General features: G+C 29.5%; 3 protein-coding genes across 4 annotated transcripts in view; 2 read left to right on the top strand and 1 right to left on the bottom strand.

The window, feature by feature from the left end:
- Positions 1–4126: 4126 nt before the first annotated feature.
- Positions 4127–10473, top strand: LOC130823509 (G-type lectin S-receptor-like serine/threonine-protein kinase At1g11410). Of its 2 annotated transcripts, none has more exons than XM_057688142.1 (8): positions 4127–5285; positions 5940–6262; positions 6980–7111; positions 7922–8070; positions 8833–9043; positions 9207–9444; positions 9549–9699; positions 9787–10473. In XM_057688142.1, the coding sequence occupies exons 1-8, from the start codon at positions 4303–4305 to the stop codon at positions 10093–10095; spliced, it is 2496 nt and encodes an 831-aa protein (XP_057544125.1). In that variant the 5' UTR covers positions 4127–4302; the 3' UTR covers positions 10096–10473. The 2 variants fall into 2 exon arrangements, with proteins under 2 accessions (XP_057544125.1, XP_057544124.1); XM_057688141.1 differs by having other exon boundaries at positions 4129–5285; positions 7916–8070; positions 9787–10472.
- Positions 10474–12842: 2369 nt separating this feature from the next.
- Positions 12843–13762, top strand: LOC130823510 (agamous-like MADS-box protein AGL80). Its single transcript, XM_057688143.1, has one exon. It carries the CDS (start codon positions 12871–12873, stop codon positions 13723–13725), a length of 855 nt encoding a protein of 284 aa, XP_057544126.1. The 5' UTR covers positions 12843–12870; the 3' UTR covers positions 13726–13762.
- A 4893-nt stretch (positions 13763–18655) lies between these two features.
- The window catches only part of LOC130823505 (transcription factor bHLH112-like), a 5890-nt gene continuing 765 nt past the window's right edge, over positions 18656–23780 (bottom strand). The window contains exons 2-7 of the mRNA XM_057688127.1: positions 23119–23698; positions 22364–22459; positions 22179–22244; positions 20563–20628; positions 19925–19975; positions 18656–19123 (exon numbers count right to left, since the gene is read on the bottom strand). Of these exons, the coding sequence (XP_057544110.1) occupies positions 18971–19123; positions 19925–19975; positions 20563–20628; positions 22179–22244; positions 22364–22459; positions 23119–23698 (1012 nt within the window). The 3' untranslated portion in view covers positions 18656–18970. The remainder of the gene's footprint in view (positions 19124–19924; positions 19976–20562; positions 20629–22178; positions 22245–22363; positions 22460–23118; positions 23699–23780) is intronic.

Here is a 23780-nt window from a genome sequence, read left to right as displayed (position 1 = left end):
AACAACAGGGAATCAGATTAAACTGAATGAGAAGTAACAATCCAGAACAACAAAACACAATAATTCAAATCATAGGTTTAAAAGCAACATCAGTTCCCTAGATCTATGTGCGCACAGGGAGTCTAGTTGAGAGACTCATCCATAGCTCTAAGGCTGTGTCACTCTCGGGTGAAGCTAGTCAATATCTCAATGACAATTCGCTTCAAACAGGGAGCAGGGAACAATGTTCCTCAACTCCGTCAATGACCAGCTCGCAAGCCCGATCCATTGACCATATCATAATATCAGCATAAGCATTCACAACAACATTTGTCTCAACAATTTCCAATTCAAAAGAGCTTTAGTAAAAAGTTTATTTTCAAGACAGTAGTCTGGCCAGACCCTTTAAGGGACTATTGCTACTCACCAACGAGACGCTCCAAAAAGCCGTGATCGATTCGCAGCTATCAACTAAAAAGGTTCCTCGATTACGTCGCCTTCTGAAGCATAACAAGATCATAACATCACTAGAGAGCATTCGATACTACTATACTAACATGTAACTTATTACCTCTCCTCCTAAGACCGTAGCTTAACTAAGAGTTATGCTAGCATTCTAACCTTTAAAATCTCACAGTCGATTCAAGAATATCAAATTACCCAATATTACTAGTCTTCAATTTTAATCAAGACACAACTTACACATCTTAGTCAAAATTCAACAATACTCAATACAATTGAATCTCAAATGTATAACTTCAGGAGGTTTTTGATTGAAAAGATTAATTTGGTAAAAGTATGGCAATATAATATAATATAATCAAGAAATGGTAATCCAATTTATGATTTTCCTTATTTATGCGTTTTTTAGCAAAAAATAATAATAATATTTATACTTGACTATAAATCACGAAATTAATACAAAACAAATATTTCATATATATATATATGCACAGAAAAAAAAATTTCGTTTAAGAATATTAATGTTTACTATTTTAATTAAAATTATTTTGGTTTATGCGATTTTTGATAATTTCAATGAATAAATAATATTAAATAAATTATAACGAATTAATTCACCAAAATTTTCAGAAATATTAATTTATATATAATAAACATATAAAATTTATGGGCATAATTTTACGTGAATAAATATATGTAAGAATTTATACCTTTAATAATTTCACTATTAATTAAATTTCTTTGTTGTAGAAATTTATTATTATTATTATTTTTATTTTTTTTAGAATTTTTCTTTAGGAATTTGCCCTTTATAAATAAATTTTTCTGAAATTTAAGTTTCTCTCCTATTTTTCCCACGGTACATTTGGTTTATTTATAGGCTGTTGATTGCAAAATTATCTATTATTAAATTTTACTTCATGGGCAAGAAATGAAAAATCCAAGATCTTTATTTTTGGTTTTATCTAAAGGATAAGACTAAAAATTATTTTGGCACCTAGTTTACTTAGTCTTGCTGCCCACTTTTTAGATCTTTTCTCTTTATATATATATATATATATATATATATATATATATATATATATATATTATTGTTATTATTACTATTATTATAATAACCTAATTAACTCAATTGTTCATGGTAAATTTTCTAATTAGTTTAAAGTTCAAAATAATTTTATTTATTTTAAATTTTCGAATGTCATAATTTCCTCCTCTTAAAACAAATTTATCAAAAGCTCCTTGTTGTGATTTTTTTAATTCTTCTTCTCGTTTTTTCTTTGTTCTTTTTTCACACCCAAACAAATGTCTTTTCGGCAACATTGCATAAAAATAAACCAATTAATAAGATATTTAAAGAAAAGAACAATAGCACCTGATGGATTATCAATTCTCAATTGACAATAATCTACTATATAATTTTAATTCTGCAAAAAATACAAAAAATTAGAAATTTAGATTTAAAGAACTAGGAAACCAAAAATGAAAAAGTGTAGACTATCAAAACCAAAAATTAGAAATGGAATGCACCAGAAATTAATCAAAAATTGAGAATTAACTAAACTATTAAAAGTGAGAACCCTTTTGTTGATACTTGATATTACCCAAAAATTAACCAAAAATTACCAACAAATTACCCATAATTTAGATTTAAAGAATATACTATCAAGACTAAGAAATTGTAGACTATACAAATACAATTGCAGAATAATGAAATTAGAATGAACTACTTCAAATCTATTAAAACTAAATAATCAATTGGAATAAAGTGCTCAAAATTACCGAGAAATTGTATTAAAAAAAAAAAAAAATGGAAGCTATTCGAACTAATGAAGATGACGGTTGGATGTAGAAGATGAAGTCTTTCTCCTTTTTAAAAATGGAAGCTTTATTCTCTTTCCATTAATTTTTCAATATTCCCAATGAAATAATGATGACAGCTATGAAAATGGAATGCAAAATTAACTTTCCAATTATCTCTCCTCTTTATTTTGCTAATATGTGTGCTGTAGGCTACCTATTGTACTACTGTATTAGAAAATTAGCTTTTTTTAATTAATCATATCATATATATATATATATATATATATATATATATATATATATATATATATATATATATCGGCCCTTAAATATATTGGGCCCTAGGCGGTGGCATTCAAAAATTTGAAAAAGTTGAGTGAAAAAATAAAAAAAAAATAATCAAATAAGCGATTTTTTAAACTTTTCCCAAAAGTAAGCGTCCAAACCCCAAAGCTGTGCTTTGGAGCTGTTCGCAGTTAGTAACTGCGAACAGGTCAAAAAAGACAAAATAGCTGTTCGCAGTTAGTAACTGCGAACAGGAAATTTTTATTTTTTTATTTTTTTATTTTTTTTTTTTTTTTCTGTTCGCAGTTAGTAACTGCGAACAGATATTTTGTCTTTTTGCTGTTCGCAGTTTAACTGCGAACAACTATTTTGTGTTTTTTGAACTGTTCGCAGTTACCAACTGCGAACAGCTAGTTTGTCTTTTATAGCTGTTCGCAGTTAGTAACTGCGAACAGCTCCAAAGCACAGCTTTGGGGTTCGGACGCTTACTTTTGGGAAATGTTTAGAATTTCGCTTATTTGATTAATTTTTTTTATTTTTTCGCTCAAATTTTTCTAAAATTCGTGGCATTCCTTGCCTACCCCTAGGGACGGCCCTGGAACTTAGCCCCTTAGCTTGTAAGGCGTCCTATTTAATATCATATTCAGTATATATCTCCTCATAGAGGTTATGTTCTTGGAAAAGTAAGAAGACAAAGAAGTTGCCAAAATTTTGATCATTTCTCAATTTGTATGTGATGTGGGCATAATTAAATAATTTCTGAAGACCTTTACTATTTCTTTTTTAAAAAATTTGTTAGGGAAAATGGTTGATGGATCTTGATTCTGCGAGATTTCTCTTATTTTTGCTCAGTTTTATTTTTTTATAAGACAAAATCCTTTAGTTTTTTTGGCGCAATATTTTTCAGTGCTATGTCCAAACATTGACTGAGACTGCTATTTCTAACCTTATGTCAAGTTTCTTCATCATGAGTAGTTCAAAATCTCCTTCTTGTCCCCTTTCCCCGGTCCGTAAGCATAGTGTAAAAATATAATTTCGATCCCAATAACATTTCAAAATGGATTTCCTAGTCAATGTGGACCGTTTTATGGTTGTTTCGGTTTTACATTACATTTAAGGTATACTCATAAGTGGCGGATTCAGAAAAAAAAAATAAGTAATGTTAAAATTTATTATAAGTAAATTCACATTTTATGGATTTCGAACTTTGATCATTCATGTAAAAGACAATATACTAACTAACTCATCTACGGTTTATTTACATGTACTACATAATTTTATTTTGAATTTAAGTGACATCAACTGACCTCGATGACTACACACCAAATCTCCAAATGTACTGATGTGAAAGATAATACGGTCACAATCGAGTGATGCGACCCTATTTTTCCATATAAAGAAGATAAGAAGAATGGAACAAATCAAATGGGAGTAAGGGATATTAATTGAGTGCAGCTTGTTCAATATATGTACGGTTGTAGACTAATCAATCACGGACGTCTTTCCTCATTTTTTTCTTGTTTCAACTTTACAGTTTATTGATTATTTTGCCTTTTTCAGTTAGTTGATCATTCATGAGACTTAGATACCTCAGTATAACTGTCAATACTTCCTCCGTTTCATAATACTCGCCACACTTTCCTTTTTTATCGGTTTCATAATACCTGCTATGTGTGAGTTTTATAGAACGGAGGTAGTATTTGTCTACTTCAAAACAGTTGAATTTGCACAAAAATTCACACCCAAAGACAGTATGCTGCCAATGCCAACACAATGCACCAAGATTGTTGCTTGATCTTCACAATTTGGTGCAGCAAAATGTTTCTAAGAGCTTTTCTTTTACTTGTTTCGATACAATCGTGTGCTTCGGTTGATACTATAACTCCTACTAGTCCCCTTATGGAAGGTGATGTCTTAACATCCGAATCAGGAAAGTTTACTCTAGGATTCTTTAGCCCGGGAAACTCCACTCGAAGAAAATTCGTTGGGATTTGGTTCTCGAAGGTTACAGTGCAAACTATTGTTTGGGTTGCTAACGGAGACAAACCCATCAATGGCCCGCGTGCAACCCTTTTGATTGATAGAGACGGACACCTTACAATCACTACTCGAAAAACTACCATATGGTCTACTGACATTGCAGCTCCTGTTTCGGTTAAGAACATAAACAGCACCTCATGTAAACTTCTAGATTCGGGGAATTTAGTCTTGACTACTAGTAATGGAAATTATATGCTCTGGCAAAGTTTTGATCACATTACAGACACTTTTCTACCAGGAATGAAACTTGGGTTGGATAAAAGAACAGGGATAGAACACTATTTAACCTCTTGGAGATCAAAAGATGATCCGGGTCTTGGGAATTTGTCATTTCGGGTTGATCCAAATGGGTCTCCTCAGTTTTTTTTGTACCGAGATTCTAGCCCAATTTGGAGGACGGGTCCTTGGGTTGGACAGAAATGGAGTAGAGTTCCTGATATGACACATTCTAGTATGATCATCAACTACAGATTTGTGAATGATATAAATGAGGTTTCGGTATCCTACAAAGTTCTTAATGATTCTATCATCTCGATCTTTATGGTGGATGGACATTCAGGAACGATTCAGAGGCGAACATGGCACGAGAATACGAATCGTTGGATCGTGTTATGGTCAGCACCCAAGGAGGTTTGTGATCAGTATGATGAGTGTGGTGTTTTTGCTAGCTGCAATCCCAATTGTAGCAACCAATTTCAGTGCACCTGTTTTCCTGGGTACTTCTATACTTTTATGTTGCTTTCTGTAATCAACCAAAAGCTTAAATGGTTCAGATTACAACTAGGGTGTTCAATGGGCCGGGTTCGATAAGGGCCCTTTGAACTTAATATGGGCTTTCAATGGGCCAGGCTTTGAAAGCCCATATGGCCCAACTCGGCCCATTTAAATTATTTTAATCCACATTTATCAATTTATTACAATTAAATTATCATTTATAATAATTAAATTGAGAAAATATTAATAATTCCTATTCACCTTGTCATTTATAATATTTAAACTATCTATTAATTATGTTATTTACAAACTGCCCCTCTTGTATGAGACTGTCTCACCGTAAGACGAATTCATAAAAAATGTTCATTATGCTAAAATTTTCTATTATTGAGAGCGCGTCGCGTCTCACGGTGAGACTGTCTCATATAAAAATTTGTGATTTACAAAAGTCCGTTTCCGACCATCATTAAACCCTTTTATAGCCCGTTTCATTTTAACTACAGTAGGGTCCATTTTCGACCCCTGCCTTACAAAGCCCTTCTAAAAAGCGGCCGAATAAGGGCTTAAAATGGGGCCGACCCATTGAACACCCCTAATCACAAACCTAGGGTATATGGGCCTAATGTATGTTGGTTTTTAAACTCTGTTCTCAAAAGGTATGAACCAAAATCAGTGCGAGATTGGAATGTGAGAAACGGTTCACAAGGATGTGTAAGGCAAGAAAACAGGTCAATGTGCAATAACGGAGAAGGGTTCTTAAAGCTAGAACATATGAAGGTGCCCGATACTTCAAACGCGTTAGTGAACAAGACCTTGACATTGAAAGAATGTGAAGAAGAATGCTTGAAGAACTGTTCTTGCACAGGCTATACCAGTGCAGGCACTGGCTGCATTACATTGTATGGTGTCTTAAAGGATATAAGGGTGTATCCTTTGGGGGGCCAAGATGTGTACTTTCGAGCGGATGCAGTTGAGTTAGGTATGATCATAGTGCAAAAATGTGCTTTTGGTCCACTGTGAGCCCTTAGTCCGCCTAAATTGGCTCGTGTTGTCCTTTTTATCCACGCACTTTTTTATTGCTTCCTTCGTCCTTTGAGCTTGCTTGTGCAAGCTTAAAGGGACAATAAGGCTAAGAGCCTAAGACCAGTGTAATGTAATTTGTCTGTTAATTCGTTTTTTAAATTTGTAATTTGCTCAAAATAACTCAAAAATAGCCCAAATCGACCATAAATAGGCTCGTGTTTTCTTTTTTATCAACGAGCACTTTTTGATTGCTCCCTTCGTCCTTGAGCTTGCTCAAAGGGACAATAAGGCTAAGAGCCTAAGATCAGTGTATCATAATTTGCTACTTAATACGCTTTTTAAATTTGTGAGTCGTTCAAAGTGACTCAAAATAGCTCAAACCGACCATAAATAGGCTCGTGTTTTTTTTTTATCCACGAGCACTTTTTTATTGCTCCCTTCATCCTTTGAGCTTGCTCAAGCTCAATGGGACAATAAGGCTAAGAGCCTAAGAGTAGTGTAACATAATTTGCTAGTTAATTCGCTTTTTGAATTTGTGATTTGCTCAAAAATAGCCCAAAACTGATCATAATTCGTCGCTAGTACTTTTATTGATTCGCGATTCGCAAGGAGATTAGTGAATCACGTGATACTGCTTAAGACAATAATTCTAAGAGACATGTATTCTTTACAGAGAAATATCGAAAATCGAAAGTTCCCTTCTCAAAAAAGAAGATTGAAGCAGTTTTGATAGTGATAATGGTGATGGCATTCACATTACTTGTAGTTTTTATGGTGTATTGGCGTCACCTGAAGAAGAAAAAAGGTACTTCTATTAAATGTCTTATTTTCGGTTTTGCTTTGCACTTCGCAGTATACTACTTTGTTCCCTTGAGTTTGCTACTTATGACCCGTTTGATAACTGGTACTAAGTGATGAGAATGATAAAGAAATATTAGTGTAATTTTGATAAAAATATCTTATGATAAATATAATTACTATACTTATTCTCCTTCGATAAGTTCATTTTCTCATAAAAGTAATTCCAATATATTAGCACTTAAACATGTGGTATTAAGTGATAATGAAAAATTGTGAAAAGAAAAACTTTTTTTTTATCAAATTTTCATTATCAGGTAATGACATGATACATATCATGAATATTTATACTACAAATCGTTCTCATTACCACTATTTACGGCCCGTTTGATTAGTGGTACTAAATGATGATAATGGAAATGATTTATAGTGTAAAATTTCATCAAAAGTTTCATTTCATTACCATGGTAATGAACCTTTGATCACAAAAATGTTTATTGTTTACAAAATTTCACTACCATCTAATACCACCTCTCCTAATGATATTAATGCATTGAAATCAATTTTGTGAAGAAAATTTGATAATTGAAGTTGGACAAGCATGATCATTAAGGTATTCAAGAGATTTTTTAATTGAAACTACAGTAGTTTTTATTTCCATTACCATCGATTAATAGCACCTCTCAAATGATTCATTAGTGCCATCAACTCAATGGGCCGTTAAAAGATTGGCAGTTGGCACATATATTAATTTAGTTATTAGATGGATGAGACTTAAAAAAAGACACGTAATTGATGATTGAATGGGCAGAGGCAGAAGAAAGGTCTCTATGGACAATAAATGACGAAGAAAGCGATTTAAGTTCGGATTTACCATTCTTCACTCGTAACGAAATAGCTGCAGCCACAGATAATTTCAGTTTGGCTAATAAGCTTGGTGAAGGCGGCTTTGGATCTGTGTACAAGGTATCTCTTATGGTTTGCTTACAACTTATATTCATGAATCAAGATCAATATGTTTGACGGTTAATAAAATCATATAATGTCGATAATATTTTTAAAAATGTATTTAAGGAGATTTTAACTAGGTATGTTGGGCCGGATACGGCTGAACTGGACTAAAGTAAATATGAGCCGGGGTTGATAAAGGCCCTTTAAACTTAATATGGACTTTAGCCGTGCTCAATCCGGCCTATTTTTGTTGCTAAAATTATTATAATCACCAATGATCAATTTATAATACTTCAATTATCATTTTTAAAAATTAAATTGTAAAAATGTTAATAATCTCCATCAACATTGTCATTTGTAATAATTAAATTATTCATCAAAATTATTCTATTTACAAAATCCCATTTTCGACTCTTATTAAACCCTTTTATAATTCACTTCATTTTAATTGTAGTAGAACCCGTTGTCAGTCAAGCCTATTTTCAACCCGATCCTTAAAAAACGTTTCTAGTTACGGGCCAGATAAGGGCTCAAAATAAAGGCCCGTTGAACACACCTAGTTTGAACCCAATTCAAAACATTCACAGAACAAATCTTCTTCCAACTTAACCAACACATACTAGTATTTCTAGGTATATGATTTTAAACACATACACACACACATATATATATATATATATTCATATATATATATATATATATATATATATATATATATATATATATATTATTGACTAACTTGGATCCTGTCCTTGCATATTCTGTGTGTATTTGTAGGGTAAGTTGGAAAATGGGCAAGAAATTGCTGTGAAAAAACTGGCTCTAAATTCAGGACAAGGTATACAAGAATTCAAGAATGAAGTTAGACTAATTGCTAAACTCCAGCATAGGAACCTTGTCAAGATGTTAGGTTGTTGCGTCCAAGGAGAGGAGAAAATGTTGATCTACGAATTCATGCCAAACAAGAGCTTAGACACACTCATTTTTAGTAAGTTTCCCTAATTCGTTATTGTTAGAGTATATAACATATCTTGAGGCCTCAATCGTACAATCAGCTTAATCTTTTGGCTAAGTTGGTTCTTCGACATGATCAATCATACTTTTTTTGTTTGTTTAGTCCCAATCTGAAATGTTTTTTCATTTCATCGTAGATGAAGAGAATAGGTCGTTGCTAGATTGGAAAAAACGATTTGAAATCATAATTGGGATTGCTCGAGGAGTGTTATATCTTCATCGAGACTCAAGATTAAGGATCATTCATAGAGACTTGAAAGCAAGCAATATTCTTCTTGACAAAAATATGGTTCCCAAGATTTCTGATTTTGGCATGGCTAGAATATTTGGAAATGAGCAACTACAAGTAAACACCACAAGGGTGGTTGGAACCTTGTAAGCACTCTTCATGAACCTAAACAAAATGGTCATTAAAATTAACTTGAGAAAAACAAGGTTGTGTGATAAATCTTATTTTGATTGCTTATGTACTTTCGTAGTGGATATATGGCACCAGAGTATGCATTAGAAGGCCTGTTGTCAATTAAGTCGGATGTTTTTAGCTTCGGAGTCTTATTATTGGAGATTATTACTGGTAGAAAAAACTTGGATTTTTCTCCTGAAAATCCTTTCGTCAATTTAGTTGGTTGTGTAAGTTACTCTTAACTCGTAATCATATAATATGATGATATCTTTCTTTGTTAAAGGAAGATGAAACTAATTAAGCTTGGACAACAGGTTTGGGATCTTTGGAAAGAAGGTCGAGCATTGGAGATAGTCGATAAATCTCTGAGAGAATATGCTATGGACGAGGAACTGTTGAGTTGTATTCAGATCGGACTATTATGTGTTCAAGAATGTGCAGACGACAGGCCTACAATGACGACAGTAATGCTTATGTTGAGCAGCAAAGTGGAACTTCCTTCTCCGAATCAACCTGCATTCATTCATAAAGGAAGTCTACATCATGTTGATCCATCGTTATCAAGTGTTGAGGCTTGTTCGGTAAATGGACTCTCGATTACCACTATAATAAATGGTCGATGAGGGATGGTTTAGGCCGAAGACCTAGGATTTGGTTTCGTACGTACATCTGATCGAACGTCTATTATTGCTAGGTAGTTTTTGTATACTCTACATTTGGATGCTTTGTCAAATGTGATGATTTTATGCTACAAAGTACATGGATACATTCTATAGCCAAAAGCTGAAGTATTAGCAATCAACCATTACGTTATAACCAACAACAATGCATGTAGTAGCCACTACGTAACAATTCTAGCTTTATTTAAGTAGCCACCAGCCAACAATGTATGAACTTTAGAAAAAGAGCATTGCTAAGTTTTGCAAATGACATGATTGTAAATTATAAAACCATTGGTACAATTTTTGTTTTATTGTGATACATGAATGATTTTTTTAAGTGTTTGTTTGAAATTACATTATTTAACTAAATAAAAATTTTGTTGTAAAAATATAGTAAAATAGGATATTTGATTGTATGGAATATCAAATTTTGATTATAGCTTTACTACTATGATCATCTATAGTAATTAATTAAAATATTATTTTTATGTTTGCATGCATTTATTATAAATATTACAATATACTTAAATATATTTGATTATGTTAAATCCACATATTAAAATGAGTATAAATTATTTTAAGGGTCATGATAGACAATATTATATTATTTGAAAGGATGCCTTATATAACTTTGGTCCTTAATTTGGAGGTGAAATCTAGTAAGGATTGGTGTTTTCCGCTTATAATGAAAAAATAGTTTAGCTATATCTAATAGTCGAATAAACTAATGATAAATATATTTTATTTACGTATTAATAGTGAGTAATTTATTCAATAGGGCGTCATGTTTACAGGCTTCAAAAGTATATTATGAATAGTGATGGATTCAGAATTTAGAGTTCCCTGGGGCATCAACGAATGGACGAAATTTCGACATAGTTTCGTTTGTATAATGAACAACAAAATATTTTTTATTTCTGTAAAATGAGTTTTAGAAGCACAATAATCCCACGACACAGCCAAAGACAAGCCAAAATTTTTTTAAAATGTTGTTTCTTGTAAATTTTGACATATACGTAGACTCAACACCATTACAACTAGTAAATCCATGGTTTTTTTTTCAAATTTGCCAACAAAACCAAAATTCTAAATTCAAATTTTTTTTTGTAAATGCAATGAAGCTAGTATTATGTAGGAAGTTACTCATCCATCAGCCTATTTTTCAATTTGAAGTCGGTTGAACAACATTCTAAAACAATCACGAAACAACATTTCAAAAAAAATTAAGAAACAAGATTAAAGATTAAGATTAAGATTAAAGATTTGAACATAAAGATTATGATTAAAATTAGGGATGAAAATATCAAAAAAAAAAATTGAATTTTAAATATCCAAAATTGCTAAAAAGTCCCCTAAAATTAGTTATTTTTTTTGCCCAAGGCACAGGGGCCATACATAGATCCTTCCATGATTATGATAAACACTAACGATATAGATTGAAGAGACGCTAGAGAGATGATCTTTTTTTGGACAAATAGATGAAGTCAGCAAATTAATTATGCCTGCTGGATATCATTCTTCAACGTATAGCAACAGCAATATATAATGCTTGATATCTACTATATGTCACCCACAAAACCTAATTCAATTTGAACCTAATATGAAATAAGAGAGTTCGAGTTGAGATTTTTGGCTTAATTATTTAAATAGATCGATTCGACCTGATCTATTTATTAAATGACTTAGGTTGAAATCAAAATTTTAAACCTAAATAAATTTACATATTATTTAATTATATAAATTGATTTCAGGTCAAATTAATTACTATAACCTTAACATAATTCACTTAACCTAAACATACTACTCCAAACTAAAAGTTAAAAATTTATACTTAAAGAATAAGATGTAGTCAATGTCTTGAAATTGAAACAAAAAAATCTAAACGAGTAGGTGGGACGAAATCAAATTGACCTGATTTGTTACAGATCATATCAAGATTGTGTTTTTCAACCGAATTAAATAAATGGATCACTTAAGTTCAAATCAAGGGGTTTCATACCCATTTATATATAATCGAACACGAATTTAACTTGACCCGATTTGTTTGACAACCTAATCTACTAGACATGGGAAAGGGTCAGGTTGACACGCAAGTGTAACAAGCACAGCCTATTCATGACCTGACATGTTATGGCTAGCTAACCGCCAACATTCAAAACTTTCACTTTTAATTAGATCGACTTTACATCTATTAATAATTTTTGTTGATTTTATTTATTTTTACTGATTTAAACTTATTTAAAAATTTTAAAATTCAAAATTGAAATATTCTATTCTTTCTCCAAAATGAACTATTTTGGTCTTTAAAAGACATTTAGACATGTTCAATGTACATTAACAAATCAACATAATGAAAGATATTAGCAATAAATATGATTTTGCTGATTTATTTCCTTTGAAATATGATCATATTTCCTTTTAAAAGATATTAGCTTAATTGTCTAATAATAATTCACTAATTAACCCAAATCTTATCCTAGTAATAAATCTTGTTATCTCAAATAATTTTTTTTGTGACTAATAAGAAAATCTTTATCCAATTATAATTCATCCTCCCTCACCAACTTTTAAGACACCAATAATTATACAAATAACCTAATTATTATTCAAAATCTTAACACAATTAATTAGTAATAATCCTTCTCAAACATTCCTATATAAATACATACTTCTTTAGGAGAAAACACATAAAATCAAAAAAAAAAATCCCTAATTTTCTTTTGTTCACCCTAGACCATGACAAGAAAGAAGGTGAAACTAGCTTTCATTGCCAATGACTCGGCTCGAAAGGCGACCTATAAAAAGCGAAAACGAGGTTTACTTAAGAAGATGGATGAACTAACAACCTTATGTGATGTTAAGGCTTGTGCTATCATGTATAGTCCATATGAGGTGCGTCCAGTGGTGTGGCCCGGACCATCTGGTGCTCGAGAGGTGATCTCGAGCTTTAAGAGATTACCGGAGATGGAGAAGGTGAAGAAGATGGTTAGCCAAGAAGAATTTCTAAGGCAAAGAATTACTAAAGCACACGAGCAATTAAAAAGACAACAAAAGGAAAATAGAGAAAAAGAAATGACTGAAATTATGTACCAATGTTTAAGTGGTAAGAGTCTACAAAATTTAAGTATGTTAGACTTAAGTGATCTTAGTTGGGTGATTAATCAACATTTGGGTGAGATTAAGAAGAGAATTGAGTCTTTGAAAAAAGAAAACCCTAACCCTAATCCAAACCCAAACCCTAACCCTAACCCTAACCCTAATAACCATAATCCTAATGAGAATAATAATCATAATAATAATATTATTAGTAGTAATTATGTTGGTAATAATGATCAAGGGGGTTATGATCTTACACATGCACAAATGATGGCACAACCATGGCCATCGTTCATGGATATGTTGAATTCAACCATCAATCATGATCCTCATCAATTACATCCTCATCATGGGATGGGGATGAGTGGTGGAAATGGTGGAGCTAGTAGTAGTAATAATAGTAATATGAATATGATGATGATGATGGGTCAATTTGGGGATTATCATGGGCATGGTGTTAATCCATCTTTATGGTCAAATAATTATTACCCTTGATTGTAATGGAGATGATAATCAAGTCTTAATTGTCTTATGCAAGTATCAAACAATATTGATTAGTAGATTTATTTTCAATTTTATTTTAGTCTTTATTTTGGAACTTAATGTTATTGTTAGACATACAAAATTTGTTTGCTTTCAATTTAGTAGTGAAATGTAAAATTTTTATGTTTATTTGAATGATTAATAGAATGTGTTGTCATATATTTATGGTTTGTATTTTTGTTTGTTCAATATATAATATTTATTTTTGAAAAATGAAATGATAATTAATACTTTTCTTTAGGCTTAATATTAAACGTTCAAGGTAAAAGGGAAAAATAAAGATTTTTATGATTTTTATATTAATCGCAAGTACGTATGTTATCGTAATAAATTCAGAAAATTAAAAATTAAGAAAAATAATAATTGTTATGATTTTCATATTAATTCTATTTTTCTTGGGTTTGATTTTAAACTATCTAATAAAGAGGAAAACAAATAAAGATTGTTATGAATTTTGTACTAACTAGATAGATTCTCGTGCCAAGCACGGTTCATAAATTATTTTAAATAAAAAATTACTAATTTTATATGTGTAACTAAGTTATTTTATGACTCCTAAGCATATTAAAATTATAAATTGATTTGTTTTAAAAACTGTAAAAGTATTACTATTAGATTGAGATATATAATATTACTGATATACTACTATAGGAGTAAAACATAATTATAATATTATGCACTAAACAATATAGATTATAAGTAATTACATAAAATAATAGAAAATTTCAACATATAAAAATAATATAAAAAATAATTTATGTTCAATGTCTTTGTAAAACCTTAAAATAAGTTTTCAGCATCAAGAACACATTTTTACTATAATAATTAACATATAACTTAATTTATTTATTTATGTATTCTAAACTTATCAAACATATGTGATAAAATCATCATTTGAAATTTATTTCACCGATATTATCCTAATTATTTTACTTAAATAATTAATGTGTAATCTATTTGATTTTTACAATTTTTTTTATTATAGCCATGTAAGTAATATATAGGATTATCTATGAAAAACTATTTCAAAATTGTTTTCTTTTCTTAGTTTATTACAAAAATTATTTAATGAAAGTTAATTTTTTACATAAACTATTAATCTTATTTGATAATCATCCATTGTAATTAAAAGATACTACATAACTAAATTGATTGTATATGGTAAAATATTAGTAAATAAGGTGTATTTTAAAATCTTTTGTAATAATCAATTAACAAATCTAATCAAAAAGATATGACATGATATGCTAAAAATATTTGCCTAATAAGAACATGAAAAGAGCGGAAAATTTTTAATTGTAAAGTCGACATGTGTCCTAATTGTTTCTTCATTAGTATATTGTATAGATAGATCACAAGTATACAGATTATCATAACAAATGATTTGATTGCATAGAGGTTGAAAGTAAGTACTAGTGATGATACTTGGTCTACACGAAAGCACACAAATCAGGCATTGATTGAGATAAATTTCCTTTATTTTGAAATCATCGCTACATTATGCTTATTAATACTATACTTGTAATATATATTACTCCATATTACAATTAATGTGTAAAAAAAATATAGGCAAGTAGAATCTTATTTGAATCGTCTAATCACATATTTTCATAATAATATTAACTTTTTGTAATTTTTAAAAGTGCAAAATTCAATATATAAATGATCAAAGTAATACATTAAATTGTGTAAAAAGTCAAATAGAGCAAGTAAAATAAAACGGAACAAATAATAAATTATACCCAAGACCAGATGATTTCATCTCTTATATTGAAAGCAACTCTTATATAAATTGTCACAATGAGATAAGTCCATGTAAAATAATTATAGTCAGTATTTTAATATTCAGGGTGATTTTACCATTCAAATGACATGCTAAACACTATATAACTAAAAAAATTAATTTAGTTAAATAATTTAGCTTAATTCAAAATTGTCTTGCGGTGAGACCCTGTGAAGTTAGAATTTGTGCTTCCTCACAAATGTTGTGTTAGAATCATGGGCCACAGATGCAGAGCCCAAAATGCTATCCTATCAAATGTAAAAGCAAAACACAAAAATCTCATACAACTACTCTCGTAAGAGACTGTCTTTTAAAGAGGTGACTTTAAAACAAAAAGCTCATATTCTTATATTCTCTTTAATTTGTATTAAATTGGGTAATTTAGTCCATGTAGCTAATGCGTCTCTCAGAGAGACCGTCTCTCACAATTTATGAATCTCATAATATTAAAATTTAGCAAGTTTTATATGAAACCATTTCACCGTGAGACGACCAATACAAGAATCCCAGATCCTTTATATTTAAAAAAAATTAAAAATTAGTTCAACTCAAACAGCAGATAATTGTCGTAATTTACTTTAAACTGTTTTTTAATTCTTTTTAATAACTTAGAATTGTGTCAGTCCATATTAAGCCATCTCACGATAAAATGGTCTTAATAAAGAATTTATCTTTAAATTTTTCATTTATCAAATTTAAATATTGTTGTATAAACATATTTCACAATAAGGTCTCGTATAAGATTTGAGCCAAAACAGTTGACAACTTGACATGGATCCAGTTTTGCATTGTTATTAGCTATGTACTACTGTTAAGGCCCATTACATAAAAACTCATTCAATGAACATAAACTATTGTGAGAGATGGTCTCTCCGAGAGACGCATTAGATATATGGGCTAAATAGCCCAATTAATACAAATAAAAGAAAAAATAAGAATGTAGACTTTTGGTTTGAAATTGTCTCTTTGAGAGACGGTTTCTCACAAGAGTAGCTCTTTAATGAATATCAAATCTTATATGAAACATTTTTACCATGAGATTGTCATATATAATCAATTTATTTTTTTAATTGATCACTTAAAAATTATAAATGATTATTTTTATGTTATAAATGATCACTTTTAGACTATAAAAACTAATACCATCAAAACTATAAATGATCAATTTAAGACTAAAGACTGTAAATGTACATTAAGCTTAAAGTGATCATTTATAATTTTAGAGTGTTCACTTAAAGAATGTAACTCTATATTGGACTAGCCCTTACACTATTACCATTTTAGTTGAGAATTTGTGTTTAATGCATGATTTACCTTGTAGTATTTGGCAAGGCTTCCCTCAGTTATTCCATTACCTCTATTGTTCAAAGCTATTAAAAACTTTAGATTTGTTTAGTTAATTTAAATTTGAAAATTTTTTTAATCATACATAAGTTATAAATAAAAATATTTATTGTTATAGTAAATTTAATCAAGAGTCTTTCAGATATGTATGATGACAATTGTTGGAAAATAATCCATATGTAATATCATATCGAAAAATTAAAGACAAGCTGGCTAGTATATAAGCTTAATGTACTACTCCTCTTAATTTACAAATTGATTTTTTGATGAAATCTCATCAGGTTCGTGCGTAGTCAACTCTCTTCATGTGTGAATCATATTGCGTACAAATCCAATAACAAATTTATAAACAATAAGGGTCCATTTGGTATTGATTTGTTTGGACCTGGATAACAGCATGAGTTAACGCAGTTCATCAACTATATATAAAAATTTAGTGTTTTCCATTTTTAGGCTAATCATTACTCTTAGTTTAGATTCTCTCATTTTTTCCGAAGTAAGAAAAAGAAAAGGAAATCAATGTAGTTTTCTCTTATACAAATTCTTATGAAAGACGGTCTCTTTGAGAGACCATTTTTAATTGGGCCGGCCTATTATATGTTTTCTAATATATTGTAAGTAGGCATTAAGAATGATGTAAGTAGACATTTAAAAAATTGAAAGTAAGCATTAAAGATACGTTAAGTAAGCATTAAGGATAATGTAAGTAGGCATTAAGAATACGTTAAATAGACATTAATCTTTAATGGGTTGAACTTAAAATACGTCTTTCAAAGAGACGGTCTCTCAAGAGAATAGTTGTTTCTCTTATGATATTAATGCCAAATAATAAAAAGAAAATTAACACTTAAATATTAATATGATAATTTCCTTTCCATTTCATTTACTTTTTAACCTCCATAACAAACACAATGCGAGTTTATTTCAAAATCCCATCCCAATTTATAAATATCAATTCATTTTCAACATGGGATTTTTCATTTGAAATTTCCCTCCAATTTGGGATACCAACTAACCTTGAATCAAATAATATTTGTGTAGTTAAATGCTTATTTGGTCCACACTCCACACCTAAGGCTATCCACTGCAACTTGTCATATGCTGGATTTTTGCTTGTACAACATAGATTGTAATTTGAGAAGATATATTATGTGGTAGGGGCGTAATTTATTTCCATTTATATTATGTGGTAGGGGCTTAATTTATTTCCACCTATTTTATGTGGTAGGGGCTTAATTTATTTCCATCAATTTGTGGCTTTTTTGTACCACCTATATTTATATATGCATTTTATCATTGTCTATATTGGTATGACGTAAGCCATACATTGGTCTTGCATCATCTTCTCAAACTTCTAATGTGTCATCAAACCGGAGTAGGTTTAGGAGTTTTCGTATGTGCAAGATGTCTGATTATATTGCACATGACATGCATGAAAAAATAATTATCAGTTTATGTTGATTTTATTTCTTTAGTTTGATAGATACATACACATTTATAAGATAATATCAAATGACTCTGTTTGTCGTGTTTTTGTTTTCATTTTGCAGATTTTATCAATTTATGGTCTTTTTTACCGCAACCTCTTTTGATAAGGATATAGTCCGTCATTTCTATATCTCGCCCCATATTTTATAGTTTTATAAGCAAAATCTATTGAATATGATGATACTGACACCCATTACACATACGTTAATATGCTAAGTTCAGCCAAATTTCTGCCAACAATAATATTTCTATACCCAAAAAATCTAATAATCTAAAGTAGTTAAAATTTCCAGCTAAATTCAGCATTTGTTCCTGCTCCTAACCCTTCTATTATTACATTCAAAGTACTTAAATGATAAAACTTAATAACAAAAAGAAAATTAAAAGAAAAAAAAAATATACTTTGTCCCTAACTATTTGGATTATATGCCCTACACACATCATTATATGGCCCTACATACACTTTCTTTTCCTTTTTTTTTTGTGAGTTGAAAATATTTTTTTTCCTTACTCTATTAATATAATATACTAATATTTGATGAAAAGGGTGTAAAGTAAATCCCAATGCCATAAATATTAAGGCTACCTGAATGTTGTACCTCCAAATGTAGGTGTCCAAAAATCAACTGGGGTCTCTTGTGCCATTGGATATGTGCTTGATATAGGTACAACACATAGCCCTCTACTTCTTAAATCTTCTTTACCCTCTTGATTATTCTTCAAATCATCACATCCCTACAAAATTTGAATGATAATTGTAAATAATGATAATTCTAATTTGCATGTAGCTCTAAAGAGGATGAAAATTTGAAAAAAAAATAAATATAATAGGCATTCAATTGATTCCGATAAATTGCAATTTTGTAATCATAATTCAAAATCTCTACTTCATACGTTGTATGTCATTTGAATTAGTTTTTTACTTTTTAATTTAAGTCATCTATAAAAAATTTCAGATAGTGTTTTACAATTATGATTTTGAAAAGGTTAATATTTCTTAAAGATTTTAGATAAAAAAATTTTTTTTTTGAATAAAGATAAAATAGTTAAATACATATAATATAAATAATTATGTCAAATTCTTAATCATATAATATATAAATTTAAAAAGTTTAGCTATTTTTAAAAATTAGTATCCATTATCCATCCACCTTCAAAACTTGACTTGTATGAATAATATTAATTTTTTAGGTTAATGTAAAATATGGATGCAAAAAGACAAAAAAAAAATGGATATATTCTATATCCAACTCCTGGATATATTTAATTCTCCTACTTTATTTTTAAAAAACGAAACTAGTTTAACATATAAATCTTGTTATAATTGGATTAATATAATCAATAATGTAACTATAATTATGTGGAAAAACCGTGTTCAATGATGAACAATTATTAGGAAAAATTTGTCATTTATTGAGCAAATATGTAGCTCATCCTTCCTACTCTATCTTCCTTTTAGTTAGTAATTACTCTATCTAATTGTATTTAATATATGTTAAACTAATTAAAAACATACAATAAGGCTTTGTTCGTTACCTGTTGTTGTATTGCAGTTCCACTTTTCAAATATGAAGTACTTATTAATACCTGAAAGTCATACCAAAATTATGCATCAACTAACAGTCCATTTACTTTTAATAATTGTCTGATACTATGCTAAATTTGTGTTATTACTAATAAAAAAAATGTAATTTCGTATATCTGATCACTCCAAACCTGATTTTAGTGCGAGCCACTAAATAACATTGGAGTAATAAAATATATATGTACTAAAACTACGCAGTGATTCACTTAATATATAATTATATATATTAAGAGGTGTTTGGTTTAGAAAAAAACGTTTTTTTTTTTTTGAGAATAATTTTCATCATTATTCTTTTCTCGATTCACATTTTTTCATTTTTTTTTTTGCCAAAATTTTTCTCCAAAAATAAAATTAAACCAAAATTTCTGTCTACTTAGGATCTTCAATATATTCATTTTATCCTATTAACTAATTCGATTTTTTTATCATCCAAAACTAATTATAATCATTTGTATTTTTCATTAAAAATAATTTTCATGAAAATACTTTTTTATTAATTGCCAAACCACCCCTTGGCCCTAGCCTTAGTCCTACAAGAATATATATGTATCATAAACATGATTATAAATTATAAATTATTCATACTCACATTAACTTGATCATGAAGAAACTTGATGTAATCAATAGCTTCGTGTAGAACGGACGCAGTATCAGTCTGCAGAAAACAAAATTAGATCAATTCCATGTTGTACAAAATTAATTAGGGCCTTGAAATTAAAGTGCACATCTGTTACCATGTATTATAAATTTTTCTCATTTTTTAAGATATACTTCCTCTGTTCCATTATACTTGCTACATTTGACTTTTTATGCAGTCTAATGTGTTATTTTGTTCATTTTATATGTTGATTTATGCACTTCTAAAAATTATAAAAAGTTAATATTATGAAAGTATACGATTAGACAATTCGAACAAGATCCCATCTGACTATATTTTTACTTACATATTAGCCACAATATACAAAATAAGCTTGAACGATGAATGGTGCTCAAAACGAAATGTAGCAAGTATTTTAGAACGGGGAAGTATAATAATAAAAACTACTCTCTCCTATTCACTTTAAGTGTCATACTATTTGATTTTGGCATATTTATCTATGCACGTTTTCAATCATAAATATCTCTAATTGTGTTTGAGTAAAAATTATAAAAAATTAATATTAATAAAATTTACAATAAAACGAATCAAATAAGATTCTACTTGATTATGTTTTAACTTATAGATTAAAAACAAAACACATAATAAGTGTAATTGATGAATAAAAAGGTAAAGCTAAAGGTAAAGGACACTCTCAGTAACCCGCACAAGGCAGGGTCTGGGTGTAATATCCAAGATATTTAAAAAAATAATAAATAAATAAAATTAAATTAAATTAAAACAGGAAAATAATTAATTAATAATGTAAAATTTAGAAAATTTAAACAAAATAATAGATTTGTTAAAGAAATCATTATGTTGCAGGTTATTGACCACGCGGGGATCGTGAAGTAAGGATCACGTAGAAACATAATTCTATTAGTAGTCATGCCTCATGTTGTCTCATCTATCAGTTAAAATTTCACTTTCATTGTAAGAATTGTTTAGTAGTTAAATTGTATAAAATTATTATATATTTGTTTAGCCGTACATTTATTCCTTATCAGGAATAGATGTGGCGGTAACGTTCCCATGATTTGAATTTGGTTTTTTTTTTCTTTTAAAATGTGTTTTTAAAATTGGACCTAATTAGGGGGTGTTACATCGGCTGAGGGTTTTCTTTTTCCTGAAAAATACAGACAAATCATACTCGTTCCCCCAAGGAGGGAGTAAAGAGATGTGTGCAGTGAAAAACCCCCAATTGATACCTACATTCAATAGGGGTCGAACCCTAAACCTTCTGCTCCACATGCAGATACTCTATCTATTGAGTCACAAGCACTTTTAGTGAACATTGTTGAAAAATCAAATGAGACATTTAAAGTGAATAGAAGGGAGTATATCGTAAGAAAAATATATATGACGACCTGTCGACCTCTCTAATTTTTTAATTTTTTAATTATTATAATTAATTTTATTAAGAATCCTCATATGTAGTTAAAATTCTGAGTCTATCATGTAAGATAACAAAGAAGGGTTTTTTGGAAAAAAAAAAAAAAGGAAGTCAATTAATTTATTTTATTACATAAATGAATATAAGTATAAGTATTAAATTAAGAATATAATACCTTTCCAAAAGGAGAAACGAGTTGTTGAAGCGCAGTTATTCGATCCCCTAGTTTCTCCTTTCGAACCTGCAGGTAATTAAGTATGATTAAACAAAAAACATAGTACTAATTAATTTTATCTATTCTATAATTATAAAACAAAACAAAATTAAACATGAATTTCAAAACAATTTGATTATATATACCTTAAATGTTGGTAAAGGAGAAGGTGTTTCAATTCGAGGCCTCTTTGCTTGTGGTTGATCCTTGCTACTACAATTATTCTTTGAATCACTTTTCACCTGAAAATTAAAATTCATGCCAACTTGCTAAATCCTAGGTATTAACATATGATTATACTTAAATGGATAAAGGGTATATAATGGTACGGTTTTGGACCTATGAATTAACTATATGAATATACACTATGTGATCGTAAATTGCAAATTGACGTTGGGTATGAAAATTTGAAGCTCATACTATGCTGAAAGAGGCTTAAATAATTCACTTACACTTAAATTATTTTCTTGATTTAGTATCAGAGCTGCTAGTTGAAATTTTAAAATACGTTATATTATGTTTGAGAACGATGATTTCATTTGGAAATTTGAAATTAACTCAAATTTTTATTTTTTTGTTTGGCAAATTGGATCAAATTCCACCATTATTATTAAATTAGTTAAAATTTAGAATTTGAGAAAAACTATCCAAATCTTATCATTTTCAAATTCTTTATTTATGATTTCATAATTAAAATTCATAATTTAATATGAAATACTAGTTTCCAATCACTATATTATACTCTATATTTTTTCCATTCCTACTTAAATTGGCAACAGCTTTAATAATTTTATTGTTGATGTAGGTTGATATATAATATAAAAAAGCACTTTTTTCAATAATACAATAAAAAATATTATTAGGGTAACCTAATTTTTTTCAATGGAATAGAAAATTTTACCTTAGAACCAAAGCTACCACAAGATTGTTTTGATTTTTGGTTGGAAGAGGTGGGTCCACGAGATCTAGATTGCAAAGAATTCATCAAGCTAGCTCGAATATTATCAAGTGTTGTAGGAGAAAAATGACCACCCAAAATTTGTTCATGACAATTATTCATCAATGAATTTATCTTTTCATCAATCTCATTATTTTGTAATTGAGAAATATCAGGTGATTGAGTAGGATTTTGATGATGATGATCAAGATTAGTTTTAACCCAAGAATTAGTTGAATCCAAAGAACTAAAATTTGATGGGTTGATAAATTGTTGATGATCATGATGAGGAATAGATTGTGATTGAAGTACTTGTGATTGATCATCAAAATCATCAAATAATGATTGAATCAAGTATGAAGCGGAAGAATTTATTGGAAAACTTGTTGTTATGGTGCCTTCATAGTTTATTGTACTTGAATCACCCGAACTGTTGCTTGATGATGTCATTGCCATGGAAGGTGATCCATCTTCATGATTGTTATTATTCATATTTTGTTGTAAGATTGAACCATAGTTTTCTTCATTCTTCTCACTATTGCATCTGCAAAATCATATAAAAAATGACTTAATAAAAAAAGACCGTCATCATCATCTTATCCAATATAATCTTGCTCATAGGAACT

This window comes from Amaranthus tricolor, chromosome 9 (genome assembly GCF_026212465.1).
Source record: "Amaranthus tricolor cultivar Red isolate AtriRed21 chromosome 9, ASM2621246v1, whole genome shotgun sequence".
Classification (NCBI taxonomy): Eukaryota; Viridiplantae; Streptophyta; class Magnoliopsida; order Caryophyllales; family Amaranthaceae; genus Amaranthus; species Amaranthus tricolor.
Note: the sequence above shows the minus strand (reverse complement) of the source record. Positions and strands in the feature narration are given on the sequence as shown.

What these genes read in the sequence shown, in the direction of transcription:
- LOC130823510 (XM_057688143.1), top strand. Translation starts at nt 12,871, where the DNA reads ATGACAAGAAAGAAGGTGAAACTAGCTTTCATTGCCAATGACTCGGCT.
- LOC130823509 (XM_057688141.1), top strand. Translation starts at nt 4,303, where the DNA reads ATGCACCAAGATTGTTGCTTGATCTTCACAATTTGGTGCAGCAAAATG. An exon ending in GCTTTGGATCTGTGTACAAG is followed by an intron (nt 8,071 to 8,832) that starts GTATCTCTTATG and finishes GTGTATTTGTAG; the next exon opens with GGTAAGTTGGAAAATGGGCA. An exon ending in CTTAGACACACTCATTTTTA is followed by an intron (nt 9,044 to 9,206) that starts GTAAGTTTCCCT and finishes ATTTCATCGTAG; the next exon opens with ATGAAGAGAATAGGTCGTTG.